General features: G+C 39.6%; 1 protein-coding gene across 1 annotated transcript in view; it reads left to right on the top strand.

Moving 5' to 3' along the window:
• The first annotated feature begins 5,836 nt into the window (after positions 1-5,836).
• LOC140529922 (calcium-activated chloride channel regulator 1-like) overlaps positions 5,837-15,919 on the top strand; it is a 45,191-nt gene continuing 35,108 nt past the window's right edge. Inside the window, 5 exon segments of the mRNA XM_072648963.1 lie at positions 5,837-6,011; positions 10,145-10,285; positions 10,467-10,614; positions 12,410-12,518; positions 15,200-15,377. Coding sequence (XP_072505064.1) covers positions 5,853-6,011; positions 10,145-10,285; positions 10,467-10,614; positions 12,410-12,518; positions 15,200-15,377 — 735 coding nt within the window. The 5' untranslated portion in view covers positions 5,837-5,852.

Here is a 15,919-nt window from a genome sequence, read left to right on the forward strand (position 1 = left end):
CTGGAAAATAGATCCAGGAGAGGTAATTTAAAAGTTATTGGACTACCTGAAAGCCATGATCAAAAAAAGAGCCTTGACATCAGCTTTCAAGAAATTATTGAGGAAAATTGTCCTGATATTCTAGAACCAAAGGGTAAAATAGATATTGAAAGAATCCACCCATCACCTCCTGAAAGAGATTCCAAAAGGAAAACTCCTAAGAATATTGTGGCCAAATTCCAGAGCTCCCAAGTCAAGGACAAAATGTTGAAAGCAGCCAGAAAGAAACAATTCCAGTACTGTGGAAACAGAATCAGAATAGCACAAGACCTGGAAGCTTCTACATTAAAGGATCGAAGAGCTTGTAATATGATATTCCAGAAGTTAAAAGAGCTAGGATTAAAACCAAGAATCACCTACCCAGCAAAACTGAGTGTAATACTTCAGGGGAAGAAATGGTCATTCAGTGAAATACAAGACTTTCAAGCATTCTTGATGAAAAGACCAGAGCTGAACAGAAAATTTGACTTTCAGACACAAGAATCAAGAAAAGCATGAAAAGGTAAACAGGGAAGAGAAATCATAAAGGGCTTACTAAAGTTGAACTGTTGATATTTATAGATAGAGGACACAGGGTAAGTTGAATGTGAAGGGATGATATCTAAAATAATAAAATTAATGGGTGAGAGTAATATAATCAGAGGAGAATGGGAAAAATAAAATGGGGTATATAATCTCTCACATAAAGAGGCAAGAAAAAGCTTTTTCAATGGAGGGGAAGAGGGATGAGGTGAGAGGGAAAGAGTGAACCTTACTCTCATCACACTTGACTTAAGGAGGGAATAACATACACACTCAATTTGGTAGGAAAATCTATCTTGCACTATAGGAAAGTAGGAGAAAGGGGGTTAAGTGGGGGTGGGGGGATGATAGAAGGAAGGGCATATGGGAGGAGGGGGTAATTAGAAGTAAACACTTTAGAAGAGGAGCAGGATCAAAAGAGAAAATAGAATAAATGGGAGGCAGGATAGGATGGAGGGAAATAGAGTTAGTCTTTCATAACATGACTGTTATGGAAGTGTTTTGCATGACTACACAGTTATAACCTCTATTGAACTACTTACCTTCTTGTTGGGGGTAGATGGGGAGGGAGGAAGGGAGAAAAGTTGAAACTCAAAGTTTTAAAAGCAAATGTTAAAAATTGGTTTTATATGCAGCTGGGAAATAAGACATACAGGCAATGGGGTATAGAAATCTATCATGCCCTACAAGAAAATAGAGAGGATAGGGATAAGAGAAGGGGGTGTGTGTGATAGAATGGAGGGCAGATTGGGGGAAGGAGTAATTGTAATGCATGCTGTCTTGGCTTCCCCTTGGGCAGAGGGGAGAGATGGGGAGAAAATTTGGAAGACAAAGTCTTGTGGATGTGAATGTTGAAAACTAAAAATAAATAAATTGAAATCCAAAGATCCAAGTTTTGGGGGCAAGAACTCACCATTTGATAAAATTTGTAGGTTAAGCTCAAAAACAGTTTGGAAGAAACTAACTATAAACTAACATTTCATGTCATATACCAAGATAAAATCAAAATAGGTACATGCTTAAAACATAAAGGGTTATATCATAAGTAAATTAGGGGAACATGGAGAATTTTTCCTGTCAGATCTATGGATAAGGGAAACAGTTATGACAAAGAGGATCACAGGGAGAAAAATGGGTAATTTTGATCATATGAATTAAGTTTTATTAACTTAACATACGAAATTGCACAAACAATACCAATGCAGCCAAAATTAGAAGGAAAGCAGGAAATTGGGGAAACCATTTTACAGCACATTCCTCTGATAAAGGTCTCATTTCTCAAACATACAGGGAACTGAACCAAATTTATAAAAAATAAAAGCCATTCTCCACTTGATAAATGGTCAAAGAATATAAACAGGCACGTCTTCAGAAGAAGAAATCAGAGCTATCAATAGTCACATGAAAAAATGCTCTAAATCACTCTTACTTGTTCATTTTTCAGTTGTGTTCAACTCTCCATGACCCCATTTGGGGTTTTCTCAGAAAAAATAAAGGAGTGGTTTGTCATGTCCTTCTCCAGCTCACTTTTCATATAAGGGAACTAAGACAAATAGGGTTAAGTGACTTACCCAAGATCATACAACTAGAAATTGTCTGAGGCCAAATTTGAACTCAGGAAGATGAGCCTTCCTGATGCCAGGCCCAGCACTTTCTCCACTCCACAACCTAGCTGCTCCAGTTAGAGAAATGCAAATTAAAACAACTCTGAGTTACCACCTCACACCTGTCAGATTGACTGACATGACAGAAAAGGAAAATGAGCAATACTAGAGGAGGTGCGGAACAGCATAGACCTCAAGATACTGTTGGTAGAGTTGTGAACTAATCCAACCACTCTGTAGAAACATTTGGAACTATACCCAAAGAGCTATAAAACTGTGCTTATCTTTGACCCAGTAATATACTATTAGGTCTGTACCCTAGAGATCAAAGAAAAGGGGAAAGAATCTATATGTACAAAAACAGTTACAGCAGCTCTTTTTTGTGGTGGCAAAGAATTAGAAATTGAAGGGATGCCCATCATTTGTGGAACAGCTAAACAAATTGTGGTATATAATTGTGATAGATTACTATTGTGCTATAAGAAATAATGAGCAGGATGGTTTCAGAAAACCCGAGGAAGACTTATATGAACTGATGCAAGGTGAAGAGAGCAGAGAACATTGTACACAGTAACAGCAATAGCTTAATGATGATCTTGGATACTCTGATCAATATAGTGATCCAAGACAACCTAGATGATCCATAATGAAAAATGCTATCTACCTTCAGAGAGACAATTGATGGACTTTAAGTATAGATTGAAATATACTTTTTCAATTTCTTTATGTTTCTTGCTCTTCATCATTTGCAGCTTGGCTTTTTGTTTTGTGTTTTGTTGGGGGGGAATTGCAACATGGCTAATATGGAAATATATTTTGCTTGATCATGTTGCTTGCCTTCTAAATGGGTAGGGAAGGAGTGGGAGGCAGGAAGAGAATTTGAAACTCAAAAAAATTTTTTTAAATGAATGTTAAAAATTAATCAGTTTTTTAAAAAGTGAGACCCAGGATAAGCTAAGGGACTTGTCCAGTTTTCATCTCTAAGAACAGTGTCCTTTCCCTTGCACTACCCTGCCTTCCTAATGTGTTGCAACTCTACATTGCCCTCTGGGTGATCATCAGCTTTCATTCTGTTCAATCTGTTTTTGTTGGTCTGGGTTTGTGATTTCTATGGCATAGGGAACCACAATGAAGAAACTCCCTCCACAGAGGCAGATCAGTACCTGCTCTGTAACTTACAGTCTTAAATCCCTATCCCTACATTGGTTCTAAGGGAGGGACTTGGTTTCATTAAAAGAGCTGAGTTCTTTCTCATTTGAAATAAAATTGCCCTCCCAATGCCACCTATCCCCTGATCCTAGTCCTACTCTCTGAACAAGTCTAATCCTCTTTCATATGATAGCCCTGCATATATTTGGACATAGCTAGTATGTTTCAGCCCAGTGCTCAGCTTGGTGGCAACATTATTCCATCTAATTATTGATAAATAGACATAACTGAATCTTACAAAAATTGAGCGACAAAGACAGATATATTCCAAGAAAGTCAAGAATCTTGGCTTAGGGTGCTGAAGCAACCAGTGAATACATTGGCTGCTGATTTCAGACCACAGGGACATGCCAAAAGTCTGCTGGGCTCCTGGAAGAAGCCTTCTACCTTGAAGGAGGTTGCTCCTGCTGAAGTTGGAGATGACCCAGTGGTATAACAAAGACCACATCAACCTTGAACTGTGGAGAGTCCCCACTGATGGAAATCCATAAGCAGTTGTCATTATTCCAAAAATCTTGGACAATCCAGAGAGGCAGCACGGAAAGAGTGTTGGGTTTAGAGCACTAAACTTGGATTTGTGAAACCAGAATTGAAATTCTGCTCTACCATTTACTTTGTTTATCACCTATGGCAAATCATTTAACTTCTCTTGTCCTCACTTTCCTTCTCTATAAAATGAGAGGGTTGGAGTAGATGACCTCACAACTCTAGGTCTGTTTTGCTATGACCCCCCAACTGCCCAATGAATAAATACAAAGGATTCTTACTGCTCCTACTAGTCAGGGCAACCCATTACACTGGCTTCCAGAACCCTTAGTTTGTTTCTGGAAAAGTCCTGAAGGCTTTAAGAAGTTAGCTCTTTTGCAGCCTGGCTCTCCTCTTTCTACAATGTGGTTTCAGATCCTAAAGTTCCAGAGCCCCAAGCTTTTCAGGAGACAGTGTGTTGCAATGGGAAGAGTTCTGAATTTGGAACCACAGGCCCTATGTTTGACTCTTAACTCCACTTCTTACCACCTGCAGGAACATGGGACAATCCCTTAATCAATCTGAGTCTCAACATTCTTACCTATAAGAAGAGAGGATTGGGCTAGATGTCCTTTAAGATCCTATGCAGCTCTAGATCTATGAGTAATGTGGGCTATGACAAGGTTGGCACGGGGTGGCAAGGTGGAGTGTTTATTTTATTGGGTTGTGAGAAAAGATCATTACCTCCTGTGGGTTTATGAGAGGAAGACCAGCTAAACTAGGAATTAGGGGCAATTAACAGGTCAGAAAGAAGGGAACACGCTTATACTGCAGTTTGGAGGGGGAAGTTCAGAGTATTATCTAAAGTATTATCTAAAGATAAAGAAATATTGTTGGGGTCAAAGGGAAGAATCCACAAAGGTATACCAGTTCAGAAAGCAAGATAGTCATGTAGAAGAGCAGGCAGAAGCTGGGGGATGGTGGGGTAAAGGGGAAGCCCCCAAACTGGGGGCCATGCCCACAGATGGAGACAGCAGGAGAGGGGGACAGGTTCTCAACTGAGGAGGTGAGGTGAGGTGAGGGTGCTGGGAAGAGAGAAAGATCCAAAGCTAGAAGATGGGGGCTGTTTTTATGTTCTGTGATCCAGAGGGAAGGATCACAAAGCAGTGTCACATGGAAAATCAACCAGGGAAGCCTCTTTCTGTAGTGGAACTATGCCAGCCACACATACCCTTCTTCACTCAGCTGGGTCCCTCTGCCTCCCCACCTCCCCTAGTCCCCACCCAAGACAACAGGGCAAAGAGAGGCCCATAAGGGAAGTGTGAGGAGCCCCCTAGCCGGCTTCCCCAGATGTATTCATCCTCTGGCCATCCTGGACACATTGCACTTCAGGCCACCTCCTCAAAGCATCTGCCTAGGAGGGGAAAGAAACCTGCTGCTCCTGCTGAGTCTAGGTTCTCTCTCTGACTAATCCATTCTTTAGCTCCAGCTCATCATACATCCAGATAAACCAGACAAGATTTCCTTCTTCCCTCCCACCCCTCCCAGGCCCGAAAGAGTGACCCTAGCTCTTAAGAGATAATGAGGAGCTGTCTGGAGGAACTGTTCCTTTAGTTTTTAAATGAACCTTTACATTTATTTTTCCTTCCTGATACTCTCTAATTTCCATTCAACACCCTTCCAACTAATGATTCATATGCTTTTTTGTGCTGACATTTACAAAAAAGAATGTATCCCTCATTGGGATAAATCAGTCAGAGAATAGCTCAGATTTAGTTGTCATAACAAGTAAAAAACCTTTTTTTCAGCAACGTATCTTTCTCTGTTTGACATCTAGATCCTTAGAATAAACAAAGTATATGGAGTTTACCTCCACAGCCAAGATTATTAGGGATTTTCTTCCTCATATTTATGCAAACTTTCTGGTCTAGATCAAATTCCTGAAATTGATCGTAAGAGTATATATAGTCTTCCAATGACATTTTCCATGGCTTCATTGAAATATGAGCTAAAATGGGGTCATTTCCAAATGTTTTTCTGATTCTGACATTGGGTCTCCAGCAGGCTGTGGAAGGGTCAATGATACAGCTGAATGACAATGGATATGATGGCATTGTGATTGCAATTAATCCCAGTGTTCCTGAGGATGAAAAACTCATTCAAAAAGCCAAGGTAAGGGAGAAAAGTTGTTAACCGTGTATTTCCATTTCAGTAGGCTTTTTCTACTCATGCTGTCAACGCAAAGACAAAATACAAGCTTATCATATCCCTTCTCCCCTCCTCAGTATGTCGATTGTACTTATGTTTTATGCAGCATTCTATAAAATGCCGTTTGAGGGGAGTTCATCTGTTTGATAAATATATGTCTTCATTGCAGGCCTTCCCAGTTTTAATCATTCTCCAGATCTGTGTGTGAACAGTGTACCTATAAACTTTGTTTTCTCAGCCCACTGTGCTGAGGTAGGGGAAGGAGCAAGGAAATAGTGGGGCAGGACTGGGTTTTCAGTCTAGAGTTAGAAGGAAGCCTTGCCCACATGTGCATCTCCCACATGACTTACTCCTTCTCTATTCTGCAGATGCTTACTGCTGCTGTAAGGGATCACAATAATTATGGGATCATAAAAATTACATCTAAAAGACTATAGGAAATATAGCAAAAACAGATAGGTTTGTGTGTATGCACCAAATACCAAACTGCTAAAACCACAATAACACCAACAGAAATGATAGAAAATAAGCTATTGGCTACCAAATGTTAGAACAGGAGACATAATGTAAGGTTAGCTATTTTTCTAATCTGATAAACATTTAGTCCTTTTGAAACTGTAAAAAGCAGTCATGTTTCAGCCCCTCAAGCCAATTGCCTATCTGCATGCATATATTCTAGAAGGACCTATTTTCCACTTTTCAATAAACTCTTTATTGTTTTAAGGATTATCCCCACATAGACTCGTTCACTTCAACCTGACACTAGCTGTATAACCTTGGTCAGGTCACTGTAAAATGGAGATAAGAATAGCCCCCAACTTCAAGGAGCTCTTGTGAGAATCAGATGAGATGTGGATGTAAAGTGCTTGCCTCTCCAGAGCTCCCTCCCCATCCAGAGTAAGACTCACACCCGGCCCGATAACAAAACTGAATTTCAGAGTGAAAGAAGAATCTTTTATTACAGTCCTTGCAAGAAGAGGGCACCTTCCCTACAATGAGAGAAGTGTTCACCTCGAACAAAGCCCAATGCTTGTTGTGAAATTGGGAAAGCTTTCATTAATTTTTACGTTCATTCCCCTTGAATGAACAGGTCGCTCCTAGGGGAGGATTTCACACCCATGCAAGCCTTATGCTTTTAACTTCCTGCCACACCATCTATTGGCTAGAAGCCTCCTGAGCTCCTCACTTCACCTTCTCGTCTCTGACAGGCCTCCCTCAAACAGCTGGTCAAGTTCCTGACCTTTTACCTGACCGTGCTAGGTGGCAACTCTGCTGTCACTTAAACCTGGGAGGACTTTTAATCCTGTGGGAAAAAAATTCCTCTTTTGTTTCCACATTGACAAATGCTGGATATTGTTCCTCATACAGAAATTCTTCTCTCTCCTACCCCTCCTAGATGATGAGATCAGAGATTACAAACCATAAGAAAACTTAGACATTTTCTAGTCCAACTCCCTCATTTTTACCAATGAGGAAACTGGATCTCAGAGAAGTTAAGTATCTTACCTAAAATCACATAGCCCCAGGTCTTCCTGATTCCAGGTCTAATAGTCCTACTCATGACCCCACATGTCTTTGTTCAGTTGTGTAGCACTCTTTGTGGCCCCACTTGGGCTTCTCTTGGCAGAGATACTAGATCTATTTGTCATTTCCTTCTTTAGCTCATTTTACAGATGAGTAAACTGAGCCAAACAGGGTTAAGTGACTTGCCCAGGGTCACACAGCTAGGAAGTCTCTGAGGCTGTTTTTGAACACAGGAAAATGAGTCTTCCTGACTCCAGACCCAGTGCTTTGTCCTCTGAGTCACCCAGCTGCCCATAGTTCTCCTTTCATTTAGCCACTTGCTTCCTCTCCTTCTCAAATTCCCTCCTGTAGGAGCTCCTCCTTCCCAGGACCCTCTCAGTGCCAAAGGACTTCCTCAACCCAATGTTTCTGTCAACTCTTCTTTCTGCTACCACAGCCACTTTCCTCCTCCAGAGCTGTCCCCCTAGGAGAATCTATTCAATTCAGTTCAACTCAACAAACATTTTTTAAATACCTAGTATATGCAAGGAAGGCCCAGTAAAAATGAGACAAATGCAAAACAGTTCCTGCTCTCAGGGAGCTTACGTCTGCCAAGAATGTAGTCCCTTGGTCATTTCTTTCGTGGACCTTTGGTCTCCTGGCTTCTAGCCTCTCCTCAACCTGACCCATCTCAGAAGTAAGTCCTCACAAGTAAGACACTGGCCCAGCTGCATTATTTGTATTCAGAAACCATGACTGCCTTCTCATCAGATCTAAGAGAAAAGAAACTCCTCAGCTTGGCATTTAAAACTCATTTATAACAAGACTTCAGTCTACCTTTCCAGACGTTTCATAGATTACATAGGGGCAGTTAAATGGGACAATAGATAGAGAGTCTTGACTGGGAGTCGAAAAAGACCTGAATTCAAATCTAGCCTCAGATACTTATTCAATGTATGACCCTGGGTAAGCCACTTAACTGCTGCCTGCCTCAGTTTCCTCATCTGTAAAATAGGGATAATAAGAGCACCTACCACCCACAATTGTTGGGAAGATCATATGAGAAAATAATTGTAAAGCTTTTTATCTTACCTGCTCATAGGACACAGTGCCTGGCACGTAAGTGCTATATAAATATTAGCTATTATTATATTGACTATTACCTCACAGGGCTGTTGTGAGAATCAAATGAGAAATATTTGTTTTAAAAAAAAAAAGCACTAACTCAGCACCTGGCACATAGTAGGATCTATATAAATGTTTATTCCTTTCCATTTTCAAGAATCTACATCCCAGTCAATCTGGCCTACTTGGCAGTTCCTTTAACTTAGTATTTTACTTCCCATCTCTATGCCTTTGTATAGGCTATGCCCCATGCTGCACTGCACGCTTTCTGTACCTTTCACTCTAAGAATCTTAAGGTTTCTGCAGTGTTCAGTTCAGGCACCACCTCCTTCTTCCTCCTCCTTGTTAATATTCTCTCACATTAGTTTGTAATTACTTACTTATCTGTGGACAAGATCCATTCCTCAAGGTGCAAGAAAGTACCTTGAGGAATGGACTGTTTCATCTTTTATCTCTATAGTCTGCAGTGCCTTACACAAGGTATGAACATAAAAAACGGTGTGAATTTGAATTTGATCAAAGAAAATGATCCCAAAGACTGTGCTTTGGATTTGTCATTTTCACTTCTCTCTGACTCCATATTTCATCTGTCAGATAAGGAAGTTGGACCAGATGACCTTGAAAATCCCTTCCAGCTCTAACATTCTATGAATCTGTCAATGGATATATCAGGAAACTGAATGAATCCATCCAGGTTAGGATTTTTCCCTCAATATTTAATTCCTTCACTATTAATTTTAAAGTCCTTTAATTTCCTCCTCATACTAATCTACCAGGGAGATAATCCATGCATAGATGATGAAGACTGGAACAGTCCATCAACAAACATTTATTAAGTACTAAACATGTGCCACTCATATTAAGAATCTTTTCCTTATGCTCCTACTACCTCCCATTACTTGTAATAATTAGGATTTCCACCACAAAACAGGATGTGCATTACCTTCAACAGTGTAATTGGAAAGGACCACAACAAATCAAAACATTAGCCTTCGAATTTTAATTGATCAAGCTTGGCCACAAGAAAGAGGGATGAGAATATACCTGAGGGGCATCTGACATAGTTGATATTTGGTTAGTTTTACTTAACTGTCTTTTAAAAAAAAATTTAAATTCTTTGTTATCAAAGATGACTCCCCAAGAGGGAAAGGAAGAAAAGATAAATTAGGAAATTCAGATGATGTAAAAACGATTAATATTGGTGATCCCTTTACAAAAGTAGGCTTTTCACTTGGAGAAATTGAAACTTTAATTTTTAGTTAATAGATCAAGTATACCTGTGGTTGCTTTTTTAGGTCATAACTTAAGCCCTCTCATTTTCCAGGCTTATAATTTTTTTTTTTGGTCAATTCTTTGCCTGAATATTTAGGAGTATGTCTATTAGGGATATGGTTTCTGATGCACATTTTCACTCCCTAATCCCATTTTGTTGGAAAATTATGACTCCATGCATCTTTTTAATCTGTCAGGAAATGGTAACCGAAGCTTCCACTTTCCTCTTCCATGCTACAAGTAAAAGAGCTTATTTCAGGAATGTGAGCATTCTAATTCCCATGACGTGGACCTCCAGACCTGAGTATTTAACCCCAAAACTGGAGTCCTATGAGCAGGTAAGATAAAAAGCAGAGCTCAGAAATTCTACCACTCTTTCCTGCAAGGTATTTTTAAAAATGATTGCATTTTTTTCAGTGATGTGATTTACCTTGTTTTAGAAATTACACCCCACATGCAGTGTTATCACTTACTTGTTTTTATTCTTCTATAAAAGTCTTTCTCTCCCTTACTTCTTAGGCAGATGTCATAGTTGCTGATTCTTACCTGAAATATGGAAATGATCCATATACACTCCAATATGGACAGTGTGGAGAAAAAGGAAGATATATACATCTCACTCCTAACTTCTTGCTAGATGATAATTTGGATATCTATGGACCCCGGGGTACAGAATATATTTGATTTTTATTTTTGAATTTTAGTCTAAGAATGAATGTACTGTTGTAGTCACTGGTGTTGTTAAAGATTTTTAAATGGAAAAAAGGTATACAACAATGATAACTGTTTGGAAACTTGTGGTAGCAGAGCTTATCCCAGTTAGGTTTCTTAAATAACATTTTTCTTAGAATGTAGAACAAAATGAGTTATGTATTTGTGCATCAGATCATGAATGTGGTCTGTTTTTCATATATGTGTGTGTTCACATATATATTAATGTATTCATATATGTTAATATTAGTATGGTATATAAATATTTTGTATACTATATAGAATCATAGATATATCTATCTTGCTGCTGTTCAGTCATGTCCAATTCTTCATGACCCCTCATGGGGTTTTCTTGTTAAATATACCGGAGTGGTTTGTCATTTCCTTCTCCACTGGATTAAGGCTATCAGAGTTCAAGTGACTTGCCCAGGGTCACACAGCTAGTAAGTATCTGAGACTGGATTTAAACTCAGGTCTTCCTGACTTCAGACCAGAACTCTATCCACTAAGCCGTCTAGCTGCCTATATGTTATTACTATATATCACATAGAATTATGGAAATATTACCCATCTTGCTATATTTAATTACTAATCATTAATGTAAGAAAATATATATGAATTATCTGTCAGGGAAGAGGAAGAAACAAATTAAAAAATAAAGGTGATACAAAAAAATAAATAAACATTGACTGTCCCTTAAAAATCAGATGTATATGTATAGATATAGAGATAGATAGATACATGCACATATACATATATACACATCTACATATGTATACATTTATATGTGAGAGGGAAGGAAAGAGAAGGAGACAGATGGATATAGTACCAATACAATGACAGTTTGTATCATCCTTCTTACATTCTTCTCTGCCTACTCCTTCCCCAAACCTGGCCACCTAAAAGTGGTCCAGAGGAAAGGACATTGGCATTAAGGCCAGAGGATCTGGTTCAAATACTGCTTTCTGCACTTATTACCTGTGTGATCCAAGGTGAGTCACAGCCTCCCTGGGCTCCAGGTTCCTCATCTGTGGAATAAAAGGCCTGGACTAGCTGGCCTCTGAGAATCCTTGGGGCTTCCGATGTAGGTGCCGTTTGGATTCAGATGTCTGCCAGTAGTTAATGAAGATGGCAGCATTGTTGCAAGTTGTCTCCCAAAGGGAATTCAGGAGACTCTGGAAGAAGCCAGCAATCAGTCACACATAGCAGGACTGAACAGTTTGCCCAATTGGAGTTTTTCTAATCTACCTCAGTTCCCTGTTGTCTATACAATAACAAGCTCCTGAACTTCTAACTTCTACTCTCCCCACTGGAGTTGCTTAATCCCCTGGATTTAAGCTGCCCTCCATTATGGGCGTGAGTTTGTACCCATTCAGATACATGATCTATAATCCCTGCTATGGACTTTGGCTTCTACTTCTACTTCTAATATCACTACCCCTGATCCCCAAACTCCCCACCCTCCCCCCAGCTAAGAACCTCTCTTTGCTAATCCCATAATTCTGCACCTTCCTCTCGTTAACCAACCTCATGGATTTTGTCAAGTTATTTCAGCTAAAACTTCTCCCCTATTCTCCCCCACAACCTAAGGTTGGTGGTGGAATCCCCACTGAGACCCTGCTGGGTCTCTGCCCCCTTTTTCAGTGGGACCAGTGAAAATAATACACCTGGGAGCAAACAATTTTAAATATGCAAAAAATATCCAAAAGCTGTCATGCACCGTGTTTCTCAGTGTTGATGTTCCCTCACAGGCAAAGTGTTTGTCCATGAGTGGGCCCATCTCCGCTGGGGGGTGTTTGATGAATACAATTTTGACCAGCCATTCTACATTACCAGTCAGAAGACTGTTGAAGCCACAAGGTATCCAACTATTGAACCAGCCTGTTAGTAAAACCTTTGCCTGACCCACCACCTAATTCTATGAGTGATGAGCTTCGGGAGAGACATAAAACTCCTGAGTGAGGAGGGCAGCAAGGAGCCAGATGAGACCTTCTGCTCTCCTGGAGAGGGCGTTGGACTGGGAATGTAAATACCTAAGACTGATCACAGCCCAGCAACTTACAAGGGGGGTGGTTTGGGCAACTCACAATTACCCTCTATGAGCCTCATTTTCTAATCTGTAAAATGGGGATAACATCCCACCCCAAGCAATTGTTGTGAGCATCAGATGAATAGTGTTTGTTAAGTTCTTTGTAGCTTTAAAACATTTATGTAAATGTAAGTTATAATTATTATTTCAAAGCCCAGGCTTTCCTTCTTCAACAGGAGGTACAACCAATGATGGAGTTAAGGTGCTTTTCTCTGGTATATGGAGACTCCGCTTTGGTTTAAGGGCTAAAAGGAAAGGGGGGACCTTTCAGGAATGGATGGTGATTGAGGGCATCTGGAAAAGCTTTGTTGCTGGAGAACAGACAGAAGGAGTCATAGCCTGTGTGGCCTAAGTTCCCTGTGCTCTGGAGCTTAAAATTCTGAGACCTATCTTCCCCTTTCAGGATGTTTTCAAAAACTGGGCAGTCTGTTGCAATGAATCTATGGCAATGCAATTTGGCAGCAAGTCCCTTGAACTTAAAAACAAATTGCTTCTTCCAGCAGTGAGTGAATGGCTTTGTCAGAAATACAGGTTTACACTAGCTTAGGCAGGGAACTAGTCATGAGTGTATAGTCTGGACCTCATTGAAAGAGGAAGTCAAATCTTTATCCTGAAGAAGACACTAGAAAATGTGTTTCCTTCCTGTCCCTGCAGAAGCGGGGTACTACAGGTATGGAATGTCATATACAATGTCAGATTTAGTTGAATTTTGGTTAGTTTTGCTGAACTTATTTATTTCCTCTTTTTTAATGTTTTTTTTAGTGTTTATTCCCCTTTGTTTCTCCTTTTTACTTTTAATTCTTTGTTACAAGGGATGGTTGCACTAGACAGATTTTTAGAAATGAATATGATATAAAAACAAAAGATTTTGATAAAAATTTAAAAACATAAATATTTTCCATCCCCTCCCCCCACATAGAAAGACACACACACACACACACACACACACATACTGCAAAATACATTTACCTACACTAGTCAGACCTACAACCACCTAATATGGTGTCACAGGAAATAGGTATTCAGCAAATAAGAAACTAAACAGAATGTTTGCTGTTGAGATTCAGGGTCAACTTGGGTGAGGAAAAGTGATGAAAGCAGAGCCAAAGGAACAATATACATAGTGAGTGCATCTGTGGAAGCAGAGAAGAGTACTGGATCTGAGGCACAAGGCCTGAGTTCAGATTCTGACGACCTTGGGCAAATTGCTCTGCCTCCTCCCTGGGCACCTGCCATCCTCATCCCTAAAAAGAAAGAGGCTGCATTAGATGACCTCAGTTGTCCCTTTCATCTCTAAACATAGTGCCCTGTGTAAGTGAAGACTGTGACCCCAAAAGTAAGAAACTCTAGGTCAAATACAATAGGCAATTTTAGTACCAAATTACTAAAGTTGACATGTACATCCTCTGGGTTCACATAGACTTAGGGATGTACAGTGTGTCAAAATCAGTCTAGAAGACAGTTTTGCTTAACTGGTATCCCAGAAGTTTAGTAGGGTTATTATTGGGATATGTCTTCTTGGACAGAACAAAACTATTCAGTAAAAAATGATGGGGAACATTGTAGCACTTCTGCTAAAATGGAATGTTTGATGCATGCCTTGTTTATTTAAATATGTTTTAATGATACCTTTTGTTTTGATATCACCTACATTGTGTCTGTGCTCTACTCCTTGCCCAGAGAGCCATCCCTTTTAGTAAATAATTTTAAAAGATAAAGGAAAAACAGTTCAGCAAAACTAATCAGTAGATCAGAAAGTTTGGTGCTATGCTTGTGTTCCATACCGGCAAACTCCGACTTCTACCAAGGAATGGCAGGTTCTCTGGGTCAAGTTCCATCAGGATAATCTCGAAACATTCAGCCTAAGTTATTTTGCCATCTTTTGTTCTGTTTATTCTTGTAATTGTGTATACTGTTTTCCTGGTTCTGATTCCTTCACTTTCCTCCAGTTCATATAAATTTTTCTGTGCTTTTACGTATTAATCATATTTATTATTACTTGCAACACAATGATATGCCATTACATTCCCGTATCACATTTTGTTGATCTCCTAACCAACCTGTTGTTTCCAATTTTTTGCTGCTCCCACAAAAAGTGCTACTATAAATATTTTGGTGCGTAAGGAACTTTTATTTTTGTCCTTCATCTCTTTAGGGTATATACCTGGCAATGGAATCTCTGGGTTAAAGCATATGGATTCTTTTCATTTTCTTTGCATAATTCCAAATTGCTTTCCAGAGTTGCCAGACCAATTCAAAGCCCTGGCAACAATATATTTGTGTGCCTATCTTTCCACAATCATTCCAACTTTGAATCATCCCATCTTTTGTCATCTTTATGATGTGGCACTTATGTTAATTATCTTAATAAAAAGATTTAGGGATTGTGACCCTTTTTAGTAACTAATTTACTGACCTTTTTTTGGTTTCAATATAATCTGTCTTCTTATAGATGTTCAAGAGACATTACTGGTGTTAACAGAATATTGACATGTAGTAATAATAGCTGTGCAATCAAGTTGTGCAAAACCAACCAACGGACCGGGATGTATGAAACAAAATGTCAGTTCATACCAGAAAAATCACAGATTGCAAAGGCATCCATAATGTTTATGCAAAGTCTAGATTCGGTAAGTGTCTTAAACCATTTTCATACCCATCTCAAGCACTAAGGTTTAGAGTGGCCTTAGGAGTGAGGAATCATTCAGTTAAGCACAACTGAAAAACTGTCCTCATTATCTTTTCTAGATTACAAATGCCTCTTGAATCTTTCTTCCAACTCTTTTTTTCCCTCAAAATGTGCTATGCTACTCTTCTAAAATAACTCACTCTAATTTTGAAAATGTCATTTCACCATTAGAACCTCCTATAAGAAGGAAAAAGCATTTGTCCATACATGAAGGGCTATGTGCCAAGCCTAGAGGCCTGTATTGGGCTACCCGAGTCTTTCTTACCTGTCCAGGTCTTCGGCTGGCCACGCCGGATGCACGTATGAGAGAAAGGACGTTCCAGAGTCAAACAGGGGTTGAGCTTTATTACAGGGTTTCGGTTACAAGTGCAGGGGGTCTTCTTTCTTAGGACGAAGAGGGGGAGATTTCCTAAGAAGGCTAAGCTTAAGGGATTGGAAGTAGAAGTACAAGCGGGGAGAGAGGGGGAGGGGAGAGAGGAAAGA

Source organism: Notamacropus eugenii, chromosome 2 (assembly GCF_028372415.1).
Source record: "Notamacropus eugenii isolate mMacEug1 chromosome 2, mMacEug1.pri_v2, whole genome shotgun sequence".
In the NCBI taxonomy this organism is placed as follows: domain Eukaryota; kingdom Metazoa; phylum Chordata; class Mammalia; order Diprotodontia; family Macropodidae; genus Notamacropus; species Notamacropus eugenii.